The following is a 27005-nucleotide window of genomic DNA, read 5'->3' on the forward strand; positions in this document are numbered from 1 at the left end:
GTAGAATGGACACCTGACAAACAACATTGTGTCAACCAGGGTCCCATTCAGTCCTTGGAGTTTCCACACAGATATTCTCTCTCTTGCATGCTTTGCCAGCATAGGGCCATGGTAGACACTTACAGTGGCTCATAGTCCCTTTATCCTAAACATATTTCACATCTCAACTCTGTTGACTGACAGCCACAAACTGTGTTATTGAGAGACACTCTAGAGAGACTATCTCCTGTTGCCATTTCAGTGATAAATTTAGACTAGTCTTAGATTATGGAAAAATAAACCAATCCAGCACCAGACTGAGATTTTCAAATCATCAAAACATTATTCTCTGATCATGTTGCGGAGCATTTTTAATAACAACCCGTTTCGAAAGAAAGGCATGAAGTTTCAGTTTTCTCTCAGTGTACCTGAGAATATGGGTGAGCAGATGAGCTAATAATCAAAAAGGCAGTGTGTTAACAGTGTGGGTTAACTGGATACTGTGTATCTCTACTCTTTACCCAACTCTAGGAATGTACTTCAAACTAATGGAATTGTATGTAGTATGTAGTAAGTAAGTAGTAAGTAAGTAACTGGCAGGTGTGGAGCATGGTGCAACAATACACCTAAGGAATTAACTTGCTTGTGTTTTTCCTCTATTACATGGCAGTATAAAGCATTTTAATTATTAAGCAGTATTGAAGCAAACGTTGTCTCTAAGGGGAGGGGGTGAAAAGGTACAAAATGAGTGAATGTGTGGTTTTACTTCCCTAATCCTCCATCACATTGGACCCCTGTTTTCACACTCTAGGCTCCTATCCTCATGATACAATGTAACTAACTGCAACCCCAATATGAAAATCAATTGAGTGATCTTGTGACTGTCTCCTTGTGGAATGGCACAGCTTTTATTTTCTATTATTTGTTGATCATGTCAATTGGGATATAGGTAGGTATCTTTTGCGGTGAAGGGTGTAGAATTGGTTGGTGTGTTAGTTTGAAATGTAGTATTGGGAGATGTGTAGGACCAGGGGTGAGAATGATGGGTAGGTTTGGGTGTGGGTGTTTGTGGGTAGAGGAGGTTTACTTCTTGGCGTTCAGGGCTGCCAGCGAAGCATCGATCTCCTCCTCGGGCTGCAGTGGATGCCACTGGGCGATGGGGCGGCGAGGGTTGGCCAGCATGTCGGACCAGTGCTTCAGCTGGGTGCCCGTCGCCTTGCTGCCCACCCAGATCTTCCCGATGGCGTCGTTTTTACCGATCTTGTCATAATCCAGCACTGTGACCACAGCTTGGATTTTCTAGGGAATGAGAAAAATAAAGTGTTATATTATTGACGTTTAGAATGATCTTACAGAATATAATTGCATCATTGAATTCTAATTCCATGGTGTACAGTATGTATGCCTTTGGGCACTTTGTTCCCACCCAGCTGTACACTCTTGCATTACTGTAATCAAATTCAATGATACACAAGGGGGCATGATTAATTCTGGTTTTAGCACAGCTGTGCTGTGGTCAGGAATGTGTGTGTGTGTGTGTGTGTGTGTGTGTGTGTGTGTGTGTGTGTGTGTGTGTGTGTGTGTGTGTGTGTGTGTGTGTGTGTGTGTGTGTGTGTGTGTGTGTGTGTGTGTGTGTCTCTGTCTGTCTGTCTGTCTGTCTGTCTGTCTGTCTGTCTGTCTGTCTGTCTGTCTGTCTGTCTGTCTGTCTGTCTGTCTGTCTGTCTGTCTGTCTGTCTGTCTGTCTGTCTGTCTGTCTGTCTGTCTGTCTGTCTGTCTGTCTGTCTGTCTGTCTGTCTGTCTGTCTGTCTTTGAGTGCTTTGTTCCCAGCTGTACACTACCTGCATCTGCTCAATAGGGATCTCAAAGCTGAAGGACTCGTTGTAGTATGGATTCAGAGTGTTCTTCTTCACCGTGGTCTTCTTCTTCTTCAGACGCTTGCCGTTCTGCATCAAGTTGATCTTCACATAGGGATCTGCACACAGAGGGAGTGATATACACAGCCATGTATTAAAACAAGCCTGGTCGCAGATTCGCTATTGGGATTATTAACAAACATGTATTTTTGTAGTTTAATAGATGTATCTTATTGTCCCTGTCACATTGTTTCAGCAGAGTTCAATCATTAAAACACAATACTTCATTACCATCAGGGCTCCAGTAACAAAAGGAACCCAGCAGTGGTTGTAATGCAGTAAACTGCCAGCAGATGGGTGCAGTGCAGTTTAGCTGAAGGGAGTGGAGGGTCATGGGTACATCAGCGTCAGCACGTGAGGGCAAACTGAATGGCCCTGGAGATTGGCTGCTTGCAATGTAGCCTACAGCAGCTCACCATACAGATCAAAATCACATGGTCGATTCACAAGGTTTTACTGGATCCTATTTCATGTATAGCCTAACCTTTACCACAGAATAATGCACAAAGAAACACTCTGATGGGAACATAGATTTGGGTGTACTGTGTGAATAGAGGTATTGCCTCCTTGTCCTGTACTGTCTCGTTGACCTTGACCAAGGGGAGCACATTGAACCAGGATATGGGAGATACTGTATGGGCGGCTTAAACTCCACTGTGCATCTGTTTCCATTGTTTTGTTCACAGTGATCATTATGGTTCCATATTTTACCTGACAGTCCTCCCACGTCCATCTTCTTGAGGTTCTTGGCCTCCAGGATGCAGATGGTGAGTTTCCCAGCAGTGGGCACGTAGCGGAGAGAGATGCAGATATCTCCGAGCTTCTCTTGCTGCGTGTGGGATGGGAGAAGGGGGTAAAAAGGAGAACAAAACGTGTTCAATCTAATAATGTGCAATGTAATAATGTTCAATGTAATAATGTTCAATCTAATGATATTCATCCTCAATGTTCATCCTCATTGTGTGCATGCCCTTGTCCATAGGAAAAATCTAAATATAGGGAACCATTCACACTAAGCAACACCTAAATATAGGAAACCATTCACACTAAGCAATACCTAAATATAGGGAACCACTCACACTAAGCAACACCTAAATATAGGGAACCATTCACACTAAGCAACACCTAAATATAGGGAACCATTCACACTAAGCAACACCTAAATATAGGAAACCATTCACACTAAGCAACACCTAAATATAGGGAACCACTCACACTAAGCAACACCTAAATATAGAGAACCATTCACACTAAGCAACACCTAAATATAGGAAACCATTCACACTAAGCAACACCTAAATATAGGGAACCACTCACACTAAGCAACACCTAAATATAGGGAACCATTCACACTATGCAACACCTAAATATAGGGAACCATTCACACTAAGCAACACAGAAAATATAGGGAACCATTCATACTAAGCAAACACCGAAATATAGGGAACCATTCACACTAAGCAACACCTAAATATAGGGAACCATTCACACTACGCAACACCTAAATATAGGGAACCATTCACACTACGCAACACCTAAATATAGGGAACCATTCACACTAAGCAACACCGAAATATAGGGAACCATTCACACTAAGCAATACCTAAATATAGGGAACCATTCACACTAAGCAACACCTAAATATAGGGGACCATTCACACTAAGCAACACCTAAATATAGGAAACCATTCACACTAAACAACACCTAAATATAGGGAACCATTCACACTACGAGGATGAACATCGTTCTGAACTGTACAACATGATATTTCAAAGGACTGAATAAAAGTGGGGAGATGGTCCTCCCAATTTACCTCTTCTTTCTCTGCACTGTCCAGGTCCCTCCACTCCTCCAGTGGCTGGGCCAGGTCCAGTTTGTGCAAGGGTAGTTTTACCTCTCCGATGACGTCATGCTTAGAGAAGCGGTCAAAGTCAAAGACCTGCATGACCAAAGTCTTGCCACCCATCTCTTGGAATGGAATCTGAAAAACATTTTTTAAAAACATCAACATTTAATATCACTATCTTTTATAAATGTTACCCTCTGAAGCAAGAACACCTTTTATTTTTAGCTGAGGGGAGTGTTTTTTTTAACAGGTTTGCCAATGCTATTTTAGACAGAGGGTCTTTCCATGAAAAGAGTGCCTTTTGCATCCCTTTGATATTTTAAGTAGAAATTGTGCACCAATATTGCATTTTAAAAGCCTGTTATTAAAAGCCTGAATTCAGCATTTTACAATGTCCCTCCGTGCACCCTCTGTGATTCTATGATGATTTTAACCCACTTAACCCCAACATTTCTCCAAGTTTTCACCATCATTGTAAAGCCCTAGTTATTTGGTTGCTTTGACAAAGTCATTTTTGAAGATTATTATTTATTTAATGTGATTAGTGATCAATTTAGTCTGTCCCTCATTTTGAGGTCAACCATGTTACATGAACTGAACTCTCATTTTTAATATGGTGAAACTATCCCTTTTTAAATATTGTTTTCGAAAGAAACATTAAACATCTAATCATAGTGTAAAAGCAGGTAAGCTGGTTCTACTCTTTTTGGTCATTTTCTGGGGTTTTGTGGTGGAAAACTGAGCGGGTCGAGCATAACATGCCAACCCTGTTACCCATAGATAGACAGGTTAGATATTTTTTAACAATTCAAAAATGTTTATGAAGCTTTCATTCAATTGCCACTCCCTGTTGCACACAACAAGCTTCCATTCCCCTCGTTACAAGGGGATTTATGGCTGATTTAAGATGAAATCGTCAACCCTGTTACGGTCAACCCTGTTTCTTTAATTTGCACTTAATAGGCACTTGCTATAGTAAATTTTTAATTTAACCTCTTGAGATGGGAAAACAGTTTTTTTTATAAAGTTGACCATGTGCTATTTATGACAAAATGTTAAGATTAGGTGAAATCAAACATTTGTTTGACAAAGTTACACTTCACAAAAGGCACCGAATTGGTGGAACAACCATAGCATTATTTTGACCTGATATACATACATTGACCTTGAATGATCAGAGCCAGACATGCACAAATAGCTGTATGTAGCATCCAAAGAATCTCACAATTTGGAGTTGTATACAGAAACCTGAATATGAATAGCCATTAAATTGAGGGCAGAGTATCTTAGACCTCTTTGGTCATCTCTATAATGGGTCTGGGCTGTATTTCCTGCAGTTGGAGCAGATGCTCTCTCTCTCTCTGTGTCCCCAGAGAAGTGATGGCGCGTGGGGATGATTAGTGGGAGAAGAGGAACAGAGGGCCAGAGCCAGCCTGCATGGTGTGCTGCTCATTCAGCAGAACTGAACAGTACAGTCCTGTCCTATCCTTTGGAAGGTATAGCAGGTTTGATCCCTTTCTCATAGAGAGCTGTGTCAGCACTCAGACAGGAGGGAGAGAGGTGGCGTTCTCCTTTAACTATCCCCTCCTCTGCTCTGCTCTGCTCAGGTCAGCTCTGGGGTTTCTAAGGCTATGCTTCATCACCGGCCAAGCTCTGATTTCCAATCGCATTCTCCAGCTAGACTAGTCTATACTACTGCTCTCTTTCTAATGCACACAGATGCACACACACACAGATACACACACACACACACACCACACACACACACACACACACACACACACACACACACACACACAGAGAGACACACACAAACACTCAGACACACAATAAAAATAACATAAATTAAAGCACATGGAACAGACTATAGCTTTAATTAGATTCTGAAAATGGGAAGCTTGAGGCTATTTATGCTTGCTGGAATTAGAGTCTAAAATACACCGTATACATTAGACAGTAGTTACACAATATCTGAAGAATAGTTTTGTAATTCATTCTTTGAAATGCAATATCGGATCATTTCTTTGAACTTCAGATATGACCAGATAAATGAATTCATAAGATAGCTTTATATGATATGGATTTATGATATACAGTACATGTCCAGCATCTGAGCATCTACAAATGCAAGTCTAGGCTCTGACTCCATAATCGGCAGAGGAGATTCAATGGTGGAAGCTAGTTGGTATCAGATGCAGGGAGTCTGCAGTGGACTGGGGAATCTCCATTATGAGGTGTTATCTGAAATACCAGCCCAGCAGATGTATCAAGATGAGAGAGAGAGAATAGCTGATGCATCAGGCTTTGGGTAAATGGCTGTCTGGCAGGAGTTATGGTCTGGCCATCCATCATAGCTTAGGTCTATTAGATGTATCTTTATAATTCTGATATACGTTATAGAAGAGAGAGAGAGAGAGAGAGAGAGAGAGAGAGAGAGAGAGAGAGAGAGAGAGAGAGAGAGAGAGAGAGAGAGAGAGAGAGAGAGAGAGAGAGAGAGAGAGAGAGAGAGAGAGAGAGAGAGAGAGAGAGAGAGAGAGAGAGAGAGAGAGAGAGAGAGAGAGAGAGAGAGAAGAGAGAGAGAGAGAGAGAGAGAGAGAGAGAGAGAGAGAGAGAGAGAGAGAGAGAGAGAGAGAGAGAGAGAGAGAGAGAGAGAGAGAGAGAGAGAGAGAGAGAGAGAGAGAGAGAGAGAGAGAGAGAGAGAGAAATCAAAGTACAGTAGCCTACCTTGAAGACAAAGGTCTCATTGAAGGTAGGGTTCAGCGTCTTCTTGTGCACCTTGGTGGTAAAATGCTTCTTCTTGTCTGGGAGGACGTAGACCTTGACATAGGGGTCAGAGGTGCCTCCACTGTCCATGGAGAGGAGATCAGCTGCTTGGAGGAGGCCCACTGTGAGCTAGGGGTCAGAGGTCAAGGGTAAAAAGGGTCTGTCAATTTGCTCTATACATGATCAATCAGCCTCAATGTACCCAGACAGTGTCCTCTCACAGTTCCACAGAGACAACCCACAGTTCAACCCACAGTTCTCTGAACAGATGTTTCTTTGAACAGATCAAAGAAAGCCTTTACTTTATGCTTGTATAACACATTACGATGAACATGATAAAGATGCTTTGGTGTGGTGAGGTCTGTCTGTCTGCCTTTGCTCCTCAAGGTATCAGTGAACAAAGAGATTCTCCACAGAAGAGTATGATGATGGAGAAAATGTTGCGTAACAGGTCAAGGAAATCCATTCATATGCTGCATATGTAACATGGAGAAGGAATGGAATCTTTGTAAAAGTTTGACTGTTTTGATCTTGAAAGCATAACCATAGAATGATGGGTTGAATCAATCCTTTAGTGTCAGAAAATTCACATTTACAGCTGTCCTTGGCTTTTGGCCCAACTCAAAGCTGCATTTTTGAAGGATAAAAAACTCTCAGCAAATGGCAAAAGTCCATTGCTTTTTAAAGCAGTCATGTGGAAAACTACCTTGGACTAGAGGCTTAGGCAGTTAGCTTTTTTAGTCTTTTTTCCAACACAGTAAAATAGTCTATTTATTAAGCTCCTGGGTCGTCAGAAAGCCATCTGCTTGAGTCAAAACACCAACCTTGTTGTCCTGGAAGTCGTAATCTATGGAGTACTGAAGCTTCCCAAGCTTTTCTTTCTCCTTCACCTCTTCCTCTTTCTCATCTCCAGTCATGCCAGTCTCAGCATCATCTTCATCATAATCATCATCGTCCTGTTTCTAGAATGACAAGGGGGAGGAGGGGGCAGGGTGGGTGTCAGACATTTGAACAGAGAGTGTCAAAAACACCTATAGGTTCTTCTCAGCAGTCTGGTTAGTTACAGCAGCCATCTACCTGCCACTTACCCCCCGCTTGTTTACCCAGATGTTACTAGTGCACATCTCATCTTTTCATCGATGACCTTGGTTGCAACATGACTTGATTTCACCATTCCTTGAGTGACACCATTTTGCTTTTGCACTCTATATTCATAATTCATTGTTTACAGAAGAGAGAAAGAGATAGATATACTGAATGTAAAAAGGAAAAAAAGGACAGTAAAACAGTCAATATGTAGTCGAGGTTTGCTACAGGGGTAGCCCCAGGCAGGACAAATGTTTTTGTTCCTGCTGCAAATCCTGGCACTTTGATATTGATAAAGGTTTGTGTCAAAGTCTACAGAAACAATACAATAATTGTATTCTGTTTTCTCCTTGTTGCCCTCTAATAAGAAATAATAACCCTAACTGCACTCCAACCTCCCAAAAATCTGTTTGCACTATTACTGTCTAAGATTACACCTCCACTGACATAATCATCGTAATTACTTTAATTACTGAAAAATCAACACTAATCTACAGCAGATATGAGCTAATAACTCCTGCTGATACACATTGTTTGTTACAGATGTATTGTACAGTATCTCTAGTTATATGGAACATTTACAAATCCCAGTGTTAGTTCATATGATAATATAAATTGCCAAATAGCTAACCATGACGTCATGGTAGAATTACTGACCCTTTTAAGGGATTTTGTTGCCTACCTTCTAATGCATTTTTTAAATATTGTCCACGACACATACATTACTCAATAATGTCAATTAGTAGTGCCATGCTATTCACCGCAGAGCTTACCCTGGAAGAGGAACCGGGGCAGTCTGTGGCTCATTCTATGTTGTATTCTAAAACCAAGACACCCATTCACATACACAAACACCCACCCACCCAATTACTATCACATTCACACAGACACACTTTAATCTACATACTATATTCACCCTTGCATACACAGCCTTACATACTGTATATACCTCACATCAACTGAGCAAACATTTAACCAACAACAAGTACACGTAAGCACACATGCACACCCACACACACTCACTCTCTCGCATGCAGGCTTGCATAAAAACTCACCCACTCCTCAAACGCACGTGCAAACACACACATACACACACTCACACACACACACACACACACACAAACACTCACCTTCTCCTTATAGTGGCATTCTGTACATTAGTTGTGGTAAATGCTTTGCATTTGAGCATGCCAGGCCAAGCAATGCAGGTGAATACAGTAGTCTTTATATAATGTAAATGAAACGACTCAGTTGTTTTCAGTCTCAATAATGACTCCTGATGTGCATTAAAGTAATGTATCAATGTCAGTAATCATTTTGGTAGTCAAGATTGCATGCTTTGCAATCCTGAAAAACTATCCAGAACTATCCAGAACCTTAAAGGGTTCTTCGGCTGTCCCCATAGGAGGACCCTTTGAAGAACCCTTTCAACAGAAGGTTCTACCTGGAATCAAAAAGGGTTCTACCTGGAACCAAAAAGGGTTCTCCTATGGGGACAGCCAAATAACCCTTTTGGAACCCTTTTTTCTTAGTGTACGTGAAAATTGCACATCAATGAGAAGTCATGCTATAATGGAGAGCTCCAGTCTAAATCATTCCATACATGCAATGGGATTCAAATATTACAGAAAGGCATGTCCGAAGGTATGTCCCAATTGTCATAACTATGATAACTTTTTATTTGTGAGCTCACATTCTGCAAGGAATTATGAAATCAAACTGTAGGCAGCCAATTGAAGTACCGGGGTTTCAATTTGAATCATGCTGTCTAAAGATAATTCAAATGTGGCTCACATTATTACCAGTAGGCAAACTTTCTGACCCACCATTCTTTACCACTAACACCACTGCTCCAGGGAGAAAGGGAAACGTTGACTAAAACCTAATTGGTCAGCAGCATCATGGGTCATCCAGGATAGTTACTCTCAAGTCAAGTTGTGGCCATTCAATGGTAAATTTTTTGACATTTTAGTCATTTAGCAGACGGTCTTATCCAGAGCGACTTACAATTAGTGAGTGCATACATTTTTCATACTGGCCCCCCGTGGGTACCTACTGAAAGGGCTTGTGTTGGTCTTTGTCAAGAGATACAAACCACTTTGTCTCACCTTGATCTCTGAGCATGTTTGCACAACTGAATTTAGGACGTAGAAATGACGTATGAATTTCACACTGAAAGCAGAGCATGGACAAGACTAGTATTATAGTTACTGTAAGAGACTATGAACAATAATGTGCTTGATTAGGTAATACGATTGTGGAAACATGTTCAAAGATCTCAGTGAGGTAAAGTTTCCCCCATTATTTGACAATAGCCAACCTCACCCTTTGCACATGCATGTTAGTGAACTCTAGTGGGTTGCCTCAGTGCACTCATCATCATTCAGAGGCTCAACCGTAGGATGAGTTTCACGTTCATTTCAAAACCATTTCAAACATTTCCACTTTCAGAGGTCTTATAGTTTGTTTGTTTTATCTTTTTCCCAAATTACAACCTCTCCATGGATACTCAAGACATCATCATGGCAGTCGGTGTGGCAGCATATCAAATCAGTGGACTTTGCGAAGCAGCTTAATCGCTCCCATAGCTACACCCTCAAGCACCCGCAGCACCTAAGCTTGCAAGACTAAGAAAGCCATAGCACCCATTGTAATAATCGCCAATCCCCTTCCACAAGCCCAGCCCACCCCCACCTCTCCCACTGCCCTACGCTTACACAGAGCGGCCAGAGAGGGGCGCCTCGTGCCGTCAGACCTACCGTAGGCAGAGAAGTCCACCAGAGTCAAGATACACGAAGCACACATAAGACACAAAGCAGGAAGGAGGAGAGCAGGGAGAAAGGAAGAGATTGAACTCACAGCAGACACCAGAGAGGGAAATTAGAGCAGAGGCAAAGTCAACAACTACACTATAGGACAGGAAAAATGACACAGTGCTGGAACCCCACTGAAAATAGCTCTAAGCTAGGGGCCTTGTGTTTTAATGAACTCCATCAGTTTTTGGATATTACTGTTGTTGTTGAAGAATGTTCAATTGACCCAAAATGTAATTTATAAAATGATCGATTGTGTACTAGAGTAGAACATTTAGCCCCACAATGCCACTACGGGCTGTTTACAATTGGAATTTTGGCGTGGCAATTCTGTGCTAATTGGTAAGAATTATATATTCCATCAACAGTAGTATAATTCGCCCATGTAAAAGAGCTCAGCTGTGTCATTTCTCACCCAGGTCCCAAAGCACAACAGAAAACACCACTAACATCTCTGACAAATACAATATATAACAACAAGAAATGAAGAAGGAAGGGGGGTTCTTTTCTAGAGATTTTGACAGTTCAATGATGGGCTAAATGACTTACTAAATATGTGAAATGTTATGAATTCTAAATGGCAAGAAATGGCTTTATTTGTACCATGCCATCCACTGGGTGATGTGGTTGTCAATTAGAGGACAATAGGTCCTCTATGCTGCTATTGGAAAATATTCTACATAAAGAACAGCTTTAAGTTGGGTGTTTGTTCACAACGTATTTATTCTGATTTATAACTATACAATTATCCCCCCCTCCCCCCGGGTTGAACATACCTCTCCTCCTTTCATGTTCGCCATGCCCATTTCACCCTTCCCTTTCTTGCCCTTCTTGTTCTTCTTCTTCTTGCAACAGCACTTCTTAACGATGCAGAAGCAGCAAGTGAGAATCAGGGTAGCGGCTACCACTGCAATGGCGATGATGGCCCATGATGGCACTAAGATACACAGACACATACACAAACGCACACAAACAAATACACCGCAGGATAACAATTTTTTTTGTTTGTTAATAATTAGATTTGGTGCATATTAGAGAATGCTATTAGCAACGATACCTCCTGATCGATACATAATAAGGGCATAAAGTGGACGTCAATGCCTTCAGGGGTAGAACAGATCTATACTGAACAAAAATATAAACCCAACATGCAACAATTTCAAAGATTTTACTGAGTTACAGTTCAAATAAGGAAACAGTCAGTTGAAATGAATTAATTGTGGTCTAATCTATGGATTTCACATGACTGGGAATACAGATATACATCTGTTGGTTACAGATACCTTTAAAAAAAAGGTAGGGGCATGGATCAGAAAACCAGTCAGTATCTGGTTTGACCACCATTTGCCTCGTGCACCGCGACAGATCTCCTTCGCATAGAGTTGATCAGGCTGTCGATTGTGGACTGTGGAATGTTGTCCCACTCCTCTTCAATGGCTGTGCGACGTTTTTGGATATTAGCGGGAACTGGAACATGCTGTCAAACACGTGGATCCAGAGCATCCCGAACCGCTCACCCCCACGACGCCATACAGGTGGTCTGCGGTTGTGAGGCTATTTGGATGTACTGCCAAATTCTCTAAAACAACATTGGAGGCGGCTTATGGTAGAGAAATTAACATTACATTCTCTGGCACAGCTCTGGTGGACATTCCCGCAGTCAGCATGCCAATTGCACGCTTTGGCATTGTGTTGTGTGTTAAAACTGCACATTTTAGAGTGGCCTTTTATTGTTCCCAGCACAAGGTGCACCTGTGCAATGATCATGCTGTTTAATCAGCTTGTTTATATACCACACCTGTCAGGTGGATGGATTATATTGGCAAAGGAGAAATGCTCACTAACAGGGATGTAAACAAATGTGTGCATAAAATTTGAGAGAAATAAGCTTTTTGTGCTTATGTAAAATGTCTCGGTTATTTTATTTTAGCTCATGAAACATGGGCCCAACACTTTACATGTTGCGTTTATATTTTTGTTCAGTGTAATTCCAAAGCCATTGTTTTTAGAGTATTATCAATAAAAGTCATGCAATCTCATCTGGACAGGTCTGGGTGTTAGTTGCTGTGCAACGTCCAGACCAGGCTCTCACCAGACAGGCACTCACATGGGATCTTGTCGATCTCATTGAGGAACTTATTCTTGATGTCATCAAAGTCGCCGTTCTTGACGGCCTCTGTGGAGTTGTCAGCTGCAGTGGAGGCCACGGGGCCAGGGGCAACAGTTAAGACAGCGGCCCCGGTGGGCTCCGGTCCGACCATGGCTTCAGGCTTCTTCTTGAACAGGTTCCACTTCATCCTAGATGGCTAGGCCACACACAGTCCTTTTGAATAGAGAGAGAGGGCTGTTAACACTGATTTGTAAAGGACACATACAGGTACTTAACATTCTGGACACCAAAAGACTTAACATTCTGGACACCAAAAGTCTTGATTATAAGCATAGTAAGGTCATATCTAGAGAAAGAGAGCGACCCGGCTCTACGTATTTGACTGGTTTGTGACTCACTGACACTGCCCCCAGTTAGAGGGGAATAAAGCAGCCCAAAAGTGAACACACACAGGAACTTTATTCACACACAGGAGAAGATGAACATGGGGTAGAACATGGGGATGTACATGGGGATGGTTCTGTAAAGTTACAGGACCAGACAGATAATGACTATACACATGGAATGCAATGAATAGAGAAGGATGAATGTATGCATCAAATGGCCTACAACAGAGAATGAAAATGGAACAGAACTGCAATAGCACAATAGGTAAGGACTGTATCTAATAACCAGGTATTACATAATAGTACAATAATAACAACAGCAGGGTTAATGTAAACATCTTACCTAATTCCATACAATGAGACTATACAAATGGGCAACATAAATAGCAAGTATTACACATAGAAACAACACTAAAGGTAATAATAGCCAATACAAATAACAACTTCAGCATATAACATGGTAATAACTACGATGTGATATACAAAGCCAAGCTAAACAACTACAACAACTTACTCTGTGTGCACGCATCCCATTCACATATGTCCACCCACACTTCAATAACAAAGCTGTCATCAGGGCTAGGAATCAAACTGCGACAAACAGCAGCTGAGTGTGATCCGCCTTGTGTCAAAATAATGAGCGATTGAGCAGGAGCCAGACTCAGAAAGGGGCTTCGAAGGTTGATAAACCTAATGATTTCATTAAAATGATTTCTGATTTCATTAAAGCCATGGCAGAATAACTTATGTTTGTGACGTTATGCAAGTTGATGTTGCGTAAGACAAATGGCTTGTAGAAAGACTGAAACTACTAAATTGGCTAAGTGAAAGAACACCATATGGGGATAACAAATTATGAAAGTTTAAATAATTTGTTCTCTTTGCAGTGAGTCATCAGCCATAGTTAATTTTGTATAAAAAATACACATTTCTGGAACATTTCATTTGAAAAATAAAGGTTAGTGAAGAGGGACATTTTTCACATACTCTACAGTAATATTTAAACACTCTATAGTGTTTGTTTTTTAAGAACATTTGGAGAAATAACTTGTATTGGTTTGGGGAAAGACCACATTACAGATCTCTCTGGGGAAGATGTTTAGTCTACAGACAGGCGCTATGGTGTACCATCATGCCATCCATGTCGCACCCCATGTACACAGTGTTTTCCCTGACATCTCGCTTAATCAGTTCCCCTCTTTCTCCCCGATCTTGCTCACCCTTAATGCTCTCAGTCTCAAGAGTGTTGAGGCAGAAACTGTCTGGATATTCAATCTTTAGCCAAATCAAATCAAATCAAATCCAATTTTATTTGTCACATACATGTGAAGAGTAGATGTTATTGCGAGTGTGTTGAAATGCTTGTGCTTCTAGATCCGACAGTGCAGTAATATCTAACAAGTAATATCTAACCATTTCACAACATTCACCCAATACACACAAATCTAAGTAAGGAATGGAATTAAGAATACATACATATATGGACGAGCATTGACAGAGCGGCATGGACTAAGATACAGTAGAATATTATAGAATACAGTATATACATATGAGATGAGTAATGCAAGATATGTAAACATTATTAAAGTGACTAGTGTTCCATTTCTTAAAGTGGTCAGTGATTTCAATAGGCAGCAGCAGCCTCTAATGCGCTAGTGATGGTTATTTAACAGTCTGATGGTCTTGAGATAGAAGCTGTTTTTCAGTCTCTCGGTCCCAGCTTTGATGCACCTGTACTGACCTCGCCTTCTGGATGATAGCGGGGTGAACAGGCAGTGGCTCGGGTGGTTGATGTCCTTGATGATCCTTTTGGCCTTCCTGTGACATCGGGTGCTGTAGTTGTCCTGGAGGGCAGGTAGTTTGCCCCGGTAATGCGTTCGGCAGACCGCACCACCCTCTGGAGAGCCCTGCGGTTGCGGGCGGTGCAGTTGCCGTACCAGGTGGTGATACAGCCCGACAGGATGCTCTCAATTGTGCATCTGTAAAAGTTTGTGAGAGTTTTAGGTGCCAAGCCAAATTTCTTCAGCCTCCTGAGGTTGAAGAGGCTCTATTGCGCCTTCTTCACCACACTGTCTGCGTGGGTGGACCATTTCAGTTTGTCAGTGATGTGTACGCCAAGGAACTTGGAGTTTTCCACCTTCTCCACTGCGGTCCCGTCGATGTGGATGGGGGGTGCACCTTCTGCTGTTTCCTGAAGTCCACGATCATCTCCTGTTTTGTTGACAATGATTGAGAGGTTATTTTCCTGGCACCACACTCCCAGAGCCCTCACCTCCTCCCTGTAGGCTGTCTCGTCATTGTTGGTAATCAAGCCTACTTCTGTTGTGTCGTCTGCAAACTTGATGATTGAGTTGGAGGCGTGCTTGGCCACACAGTCATGGGTGAACAGGGAGTACAGGAGGGGGCTGAGCACGCACCCTTGAGGGGCCCCAGTGTTGAGGATCAGTGGAGAAGTGGAGAGGTTGTTTCTTACCTTCACCACCTGGGAGCGGCCCGTCAGGAATTCCAGGACCCAGTTGCACAGGGCGGGGTTCAGACCCAGGGCCTCGAGCTTAATGATGAGCTTGGAGGGTATTATGGTGTTGAATGCTGAGCTATAGTCAATGAACAGCATTCTTACATAAGTATTCCTCTTGTCCAGATGGAATAGGGCAGTGTGCAGTGTGATGGCGATTGCATCGTCTGTGGATCTATGTGGGTGGTAAGCAAATTGAAGTGGGTCTAGGGTGACAGGTAAGGTAGAGGTGATATGATCCTTGACTAGTCTCTCAAAGCACTTCATGATGACAGAGGTGAGTGCTACGGGGCGATAGTCATTTAGTTCAGTTACCTTTGCTTTCTTGGGTACAGGAACAATGGTGGCCATCTTGAAGCATGTGGGGACAGCAGACTGGAATAGGGACAGATTGAATATGTCCGTAAACACACCGGCCAGCTGGTCTGCGAATGCTCTGAGGACGCGGCTAGGGATGCCGTCTGGGCCGGCAGCCTTGTGTGGGTTAACATGCTTAAATGTCTTACTCACGTTGTCCACGGAGAAGGAGAGCCCACAGTCCCTGGTAGTGGGCCGCGTCGGTGGCACTGTATTATCCTCAAAGAGGGCGAAGAAGGTGTTTAGCTTGTCTGGAAGCAAGAATTTTAGCAGCCCATGTACAACAGTCAACATTTTGATAGAACTTCGGCAGCCTAGTCCTCAAATTTGCTTTGTTAAAATCCCCAGCTACAATAAATGCAGCCTCAGGATATGTGGTTTCCAGTTTGCATAAAGTCCAGTGAAGTTCTTCGAGGGCCGTCGTGGTATCGGCTTGAGGGGGGATATACACGGCCGTGACTATAACCGAAGAAAATTATCTTGGGAGATAATACGGTCAGCATTTGATTGTGAGGTATTCTAGGTCGGGTGAACAAAAGGACTTGAGTTCCTGTATGTTACTACAATTACACCATGAGTCGTTAATCATGAAACACACACCTCCGCCCTTCTGCTTCCCGGAGAGATATTTCTTTTTTTCTGCACGATGAACTGAGAACCCATCTGGCTGGACCGATTTCAACAGAATATCCAGAAAAAGCCATGTTTCCGTGAAACAAAGTATGTTACAGGCCCTGATGTCTCTCTGGAAAGAAATTCTTGCCCTGAGCTCGTCGACTTTGTTATCCAAAGACTGAACATTAGTGAGTAATATACTTGGAAGCGGTGAATGGTGTGCGCGCATCCTACGCCGAACCAGCAGGCCGCTCCGAGTGCCTCTCCTCCGCCGGCGATGTTTTGGGTCAGCCGCTGGAATTAGTTAAATTGCCCTGGGGAGAGCAAACAAAGGATCTGCTTCGGGAAAGTCATATTCCTGGTCGTAATGCTCGTGAGTTACCACCACTCTGATATCCAATAGTTTTTCCCGGCTCTATGTAATGATACAAAACACTTTCGGAGCTTATAATGTAAAAAATAATACATAAAAAAACTAAATACCGCAAAGTTTCCTAAGAGCTAGTCGCGAGGCCGCCATCTTCGTCGGTGCCAGGACCACGTTAACCTGAAAGACCTTGAATATTCCGCCCGCCTGTAAACCAGGAATGCTAGGGGAGATTAACTGTCTGTACTTGCTCTTCCCAAAATTGATAGTAATTACCGACATCCAGCCACTGGGTGAATAACACAGCGTGGATTCTCCATCTGTGTAGGCAAACCCACCCAATCAAAATCTTACAAATAATGGCCCGCTGCCTCTGATTGGGTGTGGGGCATGTCTGTAACAAAACATGTCCGTTACAAAAACATGTCTGTTACAAAACATGCCAAAAGTGTGATGGACTGTATCAGGGGGGAGACATGAGGTATGTGTATATCACCAACAACAGTCATCATTGTCCATGTCTTGGCTGTGCAGCCTTAGTGTTGGTTGTTTGGGTTGTATGAACAACAACCCAGTGATAATCACCAGCCAGCCAGGCTCTAAGGCGAGTAGATTTATCCCTCTGTTTGACCCTCACGGCAGACTAAGCCAGGCAGAATTGAATTAACATCGGCAGAGATGGCGTGGAAAAGCGTTTTATCTCCTCTCGAAGGGCAGCGGGGTAATGGGCCCTGGAGGGGCTCGGAGGACCAGGGTTAGTCCACTGCTTTATGGCAGCCATTACCCCTGCTTTATGATCAGCTCTCACCACTCACTCCTGGAAAATTAATTATACATGGTGTTTTCCCTTTGAAGGAGGCCTTAAATTGAACGTGAAATACCACCTCTTCAACACAAGCCAGTAAACAGCCAAACAAACATATATACCTTAATGCCCTAACCATATTTGTACAATAGTCTGGTCAATATCATATCCCTAAATGAAATGCAATCAGCCATGAATAACCTTGTTTGCTTATACAACTGGTCTGGGCAGAGCTTTTCTAAACCTTACCATCACAATTCTAAGGTAAAACTGACTCTGTCTAGACATGTCCTTTGAGGCAGCATAACAGATAAGCAAAACATTAGCAAATACTTACTTTACCTGCTTAAATGACTAATTTACCAACTAAACAACAAGCTACAGATCCGTGACAAGAAGCAGCATCTGCTTTAGAGCCCCATCTCTGTGTGCTTCTCACTTCGTTAGTTAGGGACTACCCTACTTCTCCTCATAACTTCAAACAAAATGGCTGTGCTCCACGTCCCTGAGCAACATGGCTCCTGGTATGATCTGGCCCTTATCACTAAGCACATTGGCTCAGACTTGAATGGGAATCAAGGGCTTTAAGCCTGTATTCTTCATCTGCATATAAACAGACTGGAATAAAGCACAGCTCACTGACACTGTGTTGTTGACTTCAAATAATCTCACCACAAACGGTAGCAGATTTTACGTCTCATTTCTGGGATGCGGCATTTTTACTAACTACCAGCTGAGATGTGGATGCTAGGGGAATTATTGTTGGTAAGCTGAGGAGAATAACGTTGCTTTTCCAAAGATCAATATTTGCTCTGTTTTCCTGACAATGGCAAAGCTATTTTAGGCAGAAAACTCCAATAAATGTGTTATACAAGCACTCTGTTCAATTGCCATTACCATGTACATTAGTAATGGAGGTGTATATCTTGCTATAGTAGAGAGATGGCATTACAGTAATTAGAACCCAAGTCCAGAACAGAGGCTGGGAAACACTCAGTATTAAATAGAGCCATGACTAAATGGAACTCTCTGCCACCCAAGGTAACTCAAGCTAGCAATAAAACCAGATTCATACAAAATGAGGCCATGTGGCAAAAAGTGATACGGGTGCTGGAGATAGAGGTGAGGGCTAGTGGGTCTGGGCAGGTGTAATGTAGTTGATGTTTTTATGATGTCATTGTTTGTATGTTGTATGTTTTGTATTGTTGATAAAATACAAAATACAATCTTAGAAAAAAACAGAAAAAATAACACCTTACTGCACGACAGGGACTGTGAAGAGACAGACATTTTTATGCATTTTGTATTGTATTTAGCGTTGTATTATGTATTGTATTAGGTATATGATATGTGGTTGGGATACGACTGTGATATGTGGTTGCCTCGCCTGGCTATATTAAGATGAATGCACTAGCTGTGGGTCGCTCTGGATGGGGGTGCCTGCTGAATGGTTAAATTGTAATGCAAATGGAGTGCTATGTATGTACAATATATATACAAATGTATGTGGACACCCCTTCAAATTAGTGGATTCGGCTATTTCAGCCATATCCGTTGCTGACAGGTGTATAAAATTGAGCACACAGCCATGCAATCTCCATAGACAAACATTGGCAGTAGAATGGCCTTACTGAATAACTCAGTGACATTCAATGTGGCACTGTCATAGGATGCCACCTTTCCAACAAGTCAGTTTGTCAAATTCCTGCCCTGCTAGAACTACCCCGGTCAACTGTAAGTGCTGTTATTGTGAAGAGGAAAAATCTAGGAGCAACAATGGCTCAGCCGCGAAGTGGTAGGCCACACAAGCTCACAGAACGGGACCGCTGAGTGCTGAAGCACATAGCATGTAAAAATCGTCTGTCCTCAGTTGCAACACTCACTACCGTGTTCCAAACTGCCTCTGGAAGCAACGTCAGCACAGGAGCTGTTCGTCAGGAGCTTCATGAAATGGGCTTCCATGGCCGAGCAGCCCCACACTGGCCTAAGATCACCATGCACAATGCCAAGCGTCGCCTGGAGTGGTGTAAAGTTCACCGCCATTGGACTCTTGAGAAGTGGTAATGCGTTCTCTGGAGTGATGAATCACGCCTCACCATCTGGCAGTCCGACGGACAAATCTGGGTTTGGCGGATGCCAGGAGAACGCTACCTGCCCCCAATGGATAGTGCCAACTGTAAAGTTTGGTGGAGGAGGAATAATGGTCTAGGGCTGTTTTTCATGGTTCGGGCTAAGACCCTTAGTTCCAGTGAAGGGAAATCTTAACGCCACAGCATACAATGACATTCTAGACGATTCTGTGCTTCCAACTTTCTGTCAACAGTTTGGGGAAGGCCCTTTTACTGTTTCAGCATGACAATGCCCCCGTGCACAAAGCGAGGTCCATACAGAACTGTTTTGTCGAGATCGGTGTGGATGAACTTGACTGGCCTGCACAGAGCCCTGACTTCAACCCCATTCAATACCTTTGGGATGAATTGGAATGCCGACTACGAGCCAGGCCTAATCGCCCAACATCAGTGCCCAACCTCACTAATGCGCTTGTGTCTGAATGTAATCAAGTCCCCTCAGCAATGTTCCAACATCTAGTGGAAAGCCTTCCCAGAAGAGTGGAGGCTGTTATAGCAGCAAAGGGGGGACCAACTCCATATTAATGCCTATGATTTTGGAATGTGATGATCGACAAGCAGGTGTCCACATACTTTTGGTCATGTAGTGTATAAATATATAAGTATATTATGTATATACACTACCGTTCAAAAGTTTGGGGTCACTTAGAAATGTCCTTGTTTTCGAGAGAAAAGCAATTATTTTGTCCATTAAAATATCATCAAATTGATCAGAAATACAGTGTAGACATTGTTAATGTTATAAATGGCTATTGTAGCTGGAAACGGCTGATTTTTTATGGAATATCTACATAGGCGTACAGAGGCCCATTATCAGCAACCATCAGTCCTGTGTTCCAATGGCACGTTGTGTTTGCTAATACAAGTTTATCATTTTAAAAGGCTAATTGATTATTAGAAAACCCTTTTGCATGCGTTGAGACTGGTGTTTTGCTGGTACTATTTAATGAAGCTGCCAGTTGAGGACCAGTGAGGCGCCTGTTTCTCAAACTAGACACTCTAATGTATTTGTCCTCTTGCTCAGTTGTGCACCGGGGCCTCCCACTCCTCTTTCTATTCTGGTTAGAGCCAGTTTATGCTGTTCTGTGAAGGGAGTAGTACACAACCTGTGCTTGTATTCACATACAGTGGGGGAAAAAGTATTTAGTCAGCCACCAATTGTGCAAGTTCTCCCACTTAAAAAGATGAGAGAAGCCTGTAATTTTCATCATAGGTACACGTCAACTATGACAGACAAAATGAGAGAAAAAAATCCAGAAAATCACATTGTAGGATTTTTTATGAATATATTTGCAAATTATGGTGGAAAATAAGTATTTGGTCAATAACAAAAGTTTCTCAATACTTTGTTATATACCCTTTGTTGGCAATGACACAGGTCAAACGTTTTCTGTAAGTCTTCACAAGGTTTTCACACTGTTGCTGGTATTTTGGCCCATTCCTCCATGTAGATCTCCTCTAGAGCAGTGATGTTTTGGGGCTGTCGCTGGGCAACACGGACATTCAACTCCCTCCAAAGATTTTCTATGGGGTTGAGATCTGGAGACTGGCTAGGCCACTCCAGGACCTTGAAATGCTTCTTACAAAGCCACTCCTTCGTTGCCCGGGCGGTGTGTTTGGGATCATTGTCATGCTGAAAGACCCAGCCACGTTTCATCTTCAATGCCCTTGCTGATGGAAGGAGGTTTTCACTCAAAATCTCACGATACATGGCCCCATTCATTCTTTCCTTTACACGGATCAGTCGTCCTGGTCCCTTTGCAGAAAAACAGCACCAACGCATGATGTTTCCACCCCCATGCTTCACAGTAGGTATGGTGTTCTTTGGATGCAACTCAGCATTCTTTGTCCTCCAAACACGACGAGTTGAGTTTTTACCAAAAAGTTCTATTTTGGTTTCATCTGACCATATGACATTCTCCCAATCCTCTTCTGGATCATCCAAATGCACTCTAGCAGACGGGCCTGGACATGTACTGGCTTAAGCAGGGGGACACGTCTGGCACTGCAGGATTTGAGTCCCTGGTGGCGTAGTGTGTTACTGATGGTAGGCTTTGTTACTTTGGTCCCAGCTCTCTGCAGGTCATTCACTAGGTCCCCCCGTGTGGTTCTGGGATTTTTGCTCACCGTTCTTGTGATCATTTTGACCCCACGGGGTGAGATCTTGCGTGGAGCCCCAGATCGAGGGAGATTATCAGTGGTCTTGTATGTCTTCCATTTCCTAATAATTGCTCCCACAGTTGATTTCTTCAAACCAAGCTGCTTACCTATTGCAGATTCAGTCTTCCCAGCCTGGTGCAGGTCTACAATTTTGTTTCGGGTGTCCTTTGACAGCTCTTTGGTCTTGGCCATAGTGGAGTTTGGAGTGTGACTGTTTGAGGTTGTGGACAGGTGTCTTTTATACTGATAACAAGTTCAAACAGGTGCCATTAATACAGGTAACGAGTGGAGGACAGAGGAGCCTCTTAAAGAAGAAGTTACAGGTCTGTGAGAGCCAGAAATATTGCTTGTTTGTAGGTGACCAAATACTTATTTTCCACCATAATTTGCAAATAAATTCATTAAAAATCCTACAATGTGATTTTCTGGATTTATTTTCCTCAATTTGTCTGTCATAGTTGACGTGTACCTATGATGAAAATTACAGGCCTCTCTCATCTTTTTAAGTGGGAGAACTTGCCCAATTGGTGGCTGACTAAATACTTTTTTCCCCCACTGTATGTGTGTGTAAGAAAAGGAGGGGGTGGAGAAAGAAGGACAGTCAAAGACTGAGCACGAGAATAGGATAGAAAGTGGGTGGTGGAGGAAAGGCAAAAATAGAGGGGACTAAATATTTTTTTCCCCCACTGTAGCTACAGAGATCATACTTTGCCATCTGTAGATAATGTGCTCTTTAGACATTACATTTTACCAGACGCTCTTATCCAGAGCCACATACAGGACCAATTAGGGTTACGTGCCTTGCTCAAAGGGCACATCGACAGATTTTTCACGTAGTCGGCACAGGGATTCAAACCAGCGACCTTTCGGTTACTGGCCCAATGCTTTTAACCGCTAGGCAACCTGCTGCGACATACATGTATAGTATGCTGTTGAGGTATGGGAGGAAGTGGATGTGATTTACATGCTAAAGTACTGGCAGTGTGACAACAACATTATCCATGTAGCTCCATCTCCATGCATCATAGCGCTCTGTTGTTTCTCAGATGGCTGATTAGCACACCGGTCAGTCCTAGCAGCAAAGTACTATGCAGTAGTAGTGCAGCTGTTTCATTAGCTACACAACATCAAGTTCCCTGACTATAATTAATTAACACACTCCTACAGCCAGACAGACAGACACGTCCTCTGTTTTACGCTGGTCTCTGACAACCTCACCTCCATACCACTTCTGCACAGCTGTTAGCCAGCGCCCAGTCTGTGTCCAGACGTGAGCTAACATTCTGATTATACTCCTCTTTGTAAAGGTTGTTATATTCACAAGGAATGTTAGCTTAGCTAGGGTCAGCCATGGTTGTTGGTTGGTTGATTGATTGGTTGTCAGTTAGGTTAGGTTTGACAGCATTGACTTAGATACAGGGTGATATAATTTCTGACCCCAATGGAAGCATTAGCCCCCTGCAGCACAGCAGCCCCCTGCCTGCCATCTGGGACTGCATGGGGTGTGTGGGTGGTGTGTATGACCTACAGCTGATCCAGCCTGCATTCTCTACATCCATGTGAAATACATCTTACAACTACATGGAAATTGTACTGAGCAGTGAAAAAGTAAACCAAACGCAGTCTGTCTGTTTTTCAAGGCAACCTTTACTTAGATAGTCCTTAGTTTGAGGTATTTTCTTAATGTATAAATGTTATACAAATTTGCCCTTTCCATTTTAACACCGAGTAATTATATCCATCCAAATTGCACGGAGCGACTCCAGGCGCAAATTAATTGCAATAAGTTGTCAAATAAATGAATTAAAAAATAATTGCTCCAAGACATGACACGACACAGCACGGTGACACTTATCATAAAAGAACATGAGTGTCTTGGTTACACTAATAGAAAAATAAAAAATATTGTCTGTAATAACGGTGAGTCACTTCTGACCGATGCCCTCCCCTTAGTCTATTTGAGCTGATCATCCCAGCCGTATAACAACAGTGGGACATACCATCCTGCATCCCACTGCTGGCTTGCCTCTGAAGCTAAGCAGGGTTGGTCTGGGTCAGTCCCTGGATGGGAGTCCAGATGCTGCTGGAAGTGTTGTTGGAGGGACAGTAGAAAGCACTCTTTCCTGGGGACATTGCCCTGTGTCGTCTTTCGGATGGGATGTTAAACAGGTGTCCTGACTCTCTGTGGTCACTAAAGATCCCATGACACTTATCGTAAGAATAGAGGTGTTAACCCTAATGTCCTGGCTAAATTCCCTATCTGGCCACCTAATCCTCCCAGCTTCCAATTGGCTCATTCATGCCCTGTAACTATTCCCCAGGTCATTGCTGTAAATGAGAATGTGTTCTCATAAGGGTAAAATAAAACATTAGGAGCCAGACAGACATTGTTAGGTGGAACAAAACGCCCTTATTGGACATAGCCTAATGTGGTTGTTCTTTAGTCGACTGAGTATGCAAGCCTTCACTTTAAACATATGAAGTCCCTCCTCCTATAGAACAACTCTTATACTCACTAGCTTTATAGGCCTACTCTGGGTGATTCGTTTCGTGACAATGTTTTGTTGCATTAGAATGCCAGCCGAATGGGCCAACGTGAGTTTCCACACATATCGACTGACTCTGAGAGGAGTTGAGCTGAAAACAAGGTTTGTGATGCCATTTCAATTAGAGATAATGTGCAGATTTGTTTCCTAAACTCCTTACTTCCCTTGGCATGGCAATCTACCCCTGCTGAAATGGACTGGGGGCTCCCAGAACCCTAATGGCCTCGTTTGTGCACAAGTTTTAATAGGATTACTATGAAACTACTAGAATGGCTGCTGCCTTTCTGCTTATTTACCATCTGAGGGTGGCAAGAGATGGAGACGCTGATCTGGACTGACTGACTGGCTTCGAAAATTACATTATTTGGTTGTTGTTGAGATTGCCACAAATGTCTCATGAGTGTAGTCATTCCTGATATTTTCAGACTGAATATCATTAGTAAAAGAGACTGTGGAAAACTGCACTGTGGTACTTATCTGGGTTGGGCTATCTTTCAAAGACTGCTGGCTGACCAAAAGTATGTGGACACTGCTGGCTGCTGAATATGTCTAAAGTTGTATTCGGCGCATGTGACAAATACAATTTTATTTTATTTTATTTGAATTGTTATCTGCCAGAGAGACATTCTCACAGGCAATCATCTCACATATCAAGAGTATTAGCTAGCTCAATGTTTGGAGTGCTTGCCCTATTTTCTTTGACAGTATTTTTAGCTGCAACATCCTACACAGTATCTGTAGCCAATTAATCTGCAGCAGCAATTTCTCTGTCTCCAATAATCAATATTTTAAGAGAATGTGATCTAAATAAAGCTGAGAACTTCAGACAGTAGATTTTTTACTAACACAGCCAACAACCATCATGCAGAAAACAACAGTCACTGTCACAGCAGGTTTTTGAGCTCTTGGCTCAGTCCATATTTTGGGTGGTATTTTATTAGGATCTCCATTAGCTGTTGCGAAAACAGCAGCTACTCTTCCTGGGGTCCACATAAAACATGACATAATACAGAACATTAATAGACAAGAACAGCTCAAGGACAGAACTGTATACATTTAAAACGTCACACATAGCCTACATATCAGTACATATACACAAAATATTTAGGTCAAATAGGGGAGAGGCATTGTGCCGTAAGGTGTCGCTTTATTTCTTTTTTTAAACCAGGTTTGCTGTTCACTTGAGCAATCTGAGATGGAAGGGAGTTCCATGCAGTTATGGCTCTATATAACACTGTATTTGTTCTGGATTTGGGGACTGTGAAAAGACCCCCTTGTGGCATGTCTGGTGGGGTAAGTGTGTGTGTCAGAGCTGTGTGTAAGTTGACTATGCAAACCATTTTGAATTTTTCAACACATTAAGTGATGCAGGAAGTCTCTCCTCTACTTTTTGCCAAGAGAGACTGGCATGCATAGTATTGATATTAGCCCTCTGATTACAGTGAAGCGCAAGACGTGCCGTTCTATTCTGGGCCAGCGGCAGTTTTTCTAGGCCCTTCTTTGCAGCACCTGACCATATGACTGGGCAATAATCAAGATAAGATAAAACTGGTGTACTGTGGGCCTCCCGAGTTGTGCAGCGGTCTAAGGCACTGCATCGTCACTACAGACCCGGGTTCGATCCCAGGCTGTGTCACAACCGGCCGTGACCTAGAGTCCCACAGTGCGGCGCACAATTGGCAGAGCGTCGTCCGGGTAAGGGGAGGGTTTGGCCGGGGGAGCTTTACTTGGCTCATCGCGCTCTAGCGACTCCTTGTGGCGGGCCGGGCGCCTGCAGGCTGACTTCGGTCATCAGTTGAACTGTGTTTCCTCTGACACATTGGTGCGTCTGGCTTCCTGGTTAAGCGGGCGGGTGAAAAGAAGCACGGTTTGGGGGGTCATGTTTCGGAGGACGCATGACTCAACCTTCGCCTCTCCTGAGCCCATTGGGGAGTTGCAGCGATGAGACAAGATCATAATTGGATATCATGAAATTGGAGAGAAAAAGGGGGTAAAATACAAAAAATACAAAAGAAACTGGTGTACTGCAGTTTGACTCTGACCTGGAGCCTTCTGGGCTTGTGCCACACTGAATGCCCCCAATAGTCTAGTAGTGTCTCAGTCTGCAGACAGGGAACCGTAATATCCTTTAATTAATTGAAGTAATTAAATGAATAGTCATTGAGCGGCAGTATCCAGCTGACTCATCGGGGCCCTAGCCCTGTGTCATCAAACTTCAGATTCCAAGGATCCAAGAGTGGTTTAAGGATCAGGAATACAACATGTCATAGGGTTGTGATCTTGACTCTGAAATATATTAAATGGGGAATCTAATCGCTGGGCATTAGCCGAATATTTGATAGCAAGAAGACATACAGTAATGCACCAAGAGTGGTCTGGAAAGGGTTCAGCTTATCAGGTTTCCACACCAATGCCTGCAATAGGTAAAAACATTCTTCCCCATCCCCAACTCTCCCATTCCTGTACAAACAGGGATCTCTCCTGGTTAATGACATATAACCAGGGAGGGTGACATTTGCACATTCACACAGGCATTGATCGCCACTACTTTGTCATCAGCACTGCTTGAGCAGTCCCCCAGGACAGGACATTCACAGAGACATGGAGTGAGTCA

General features: G+C 43.0%; 1 protein-coding gene across 1 annotated transcript; it reads right to left on the bottom strand.

The window, feature by feature from the left end:
* Window positions 1–1062: 1062 nt before the first annotated feature.
* LOC311148318 (synaptotagmin-1-like) lies at window positions 1063–12701 on the bottom strand (the record flags this gene model as incomplete). The annotated part of the gene is made up of 8 exons (XM_084185243.1): window positions 12509–12701; window positions 11178–11338; window positions 7327–7464; window positions 6464–6631; window positions 3707–3874; window positions 2604–2721; window positions 1818–1951; window positions 1063–1278 (listed from the first exon to the last, which is right to left on the bottom strand). Exons 1-8 carry the CDS (start codon window positions 12696–12698, stop codon window positions 1063–1065), a joined length of 1293 nt encoding a protein of 430 aa, XP_084041369.1. The 5' UTR covers window positions 12699–12701.
* Window positions 12702–27005: the final 14304 nt, after the last annotated feature.

Source organism: Coregonus lavaretus (assembly GCF_964263955.1).
Source record: "Coregonus lavaretus genome assembly, chromosome: 20".
NCBI lineage: Eukaryota > Metazoa > Chordata > Actinopteri > Salmoniformes > Salmonidae > Coregonus > Coregonus lavaretus.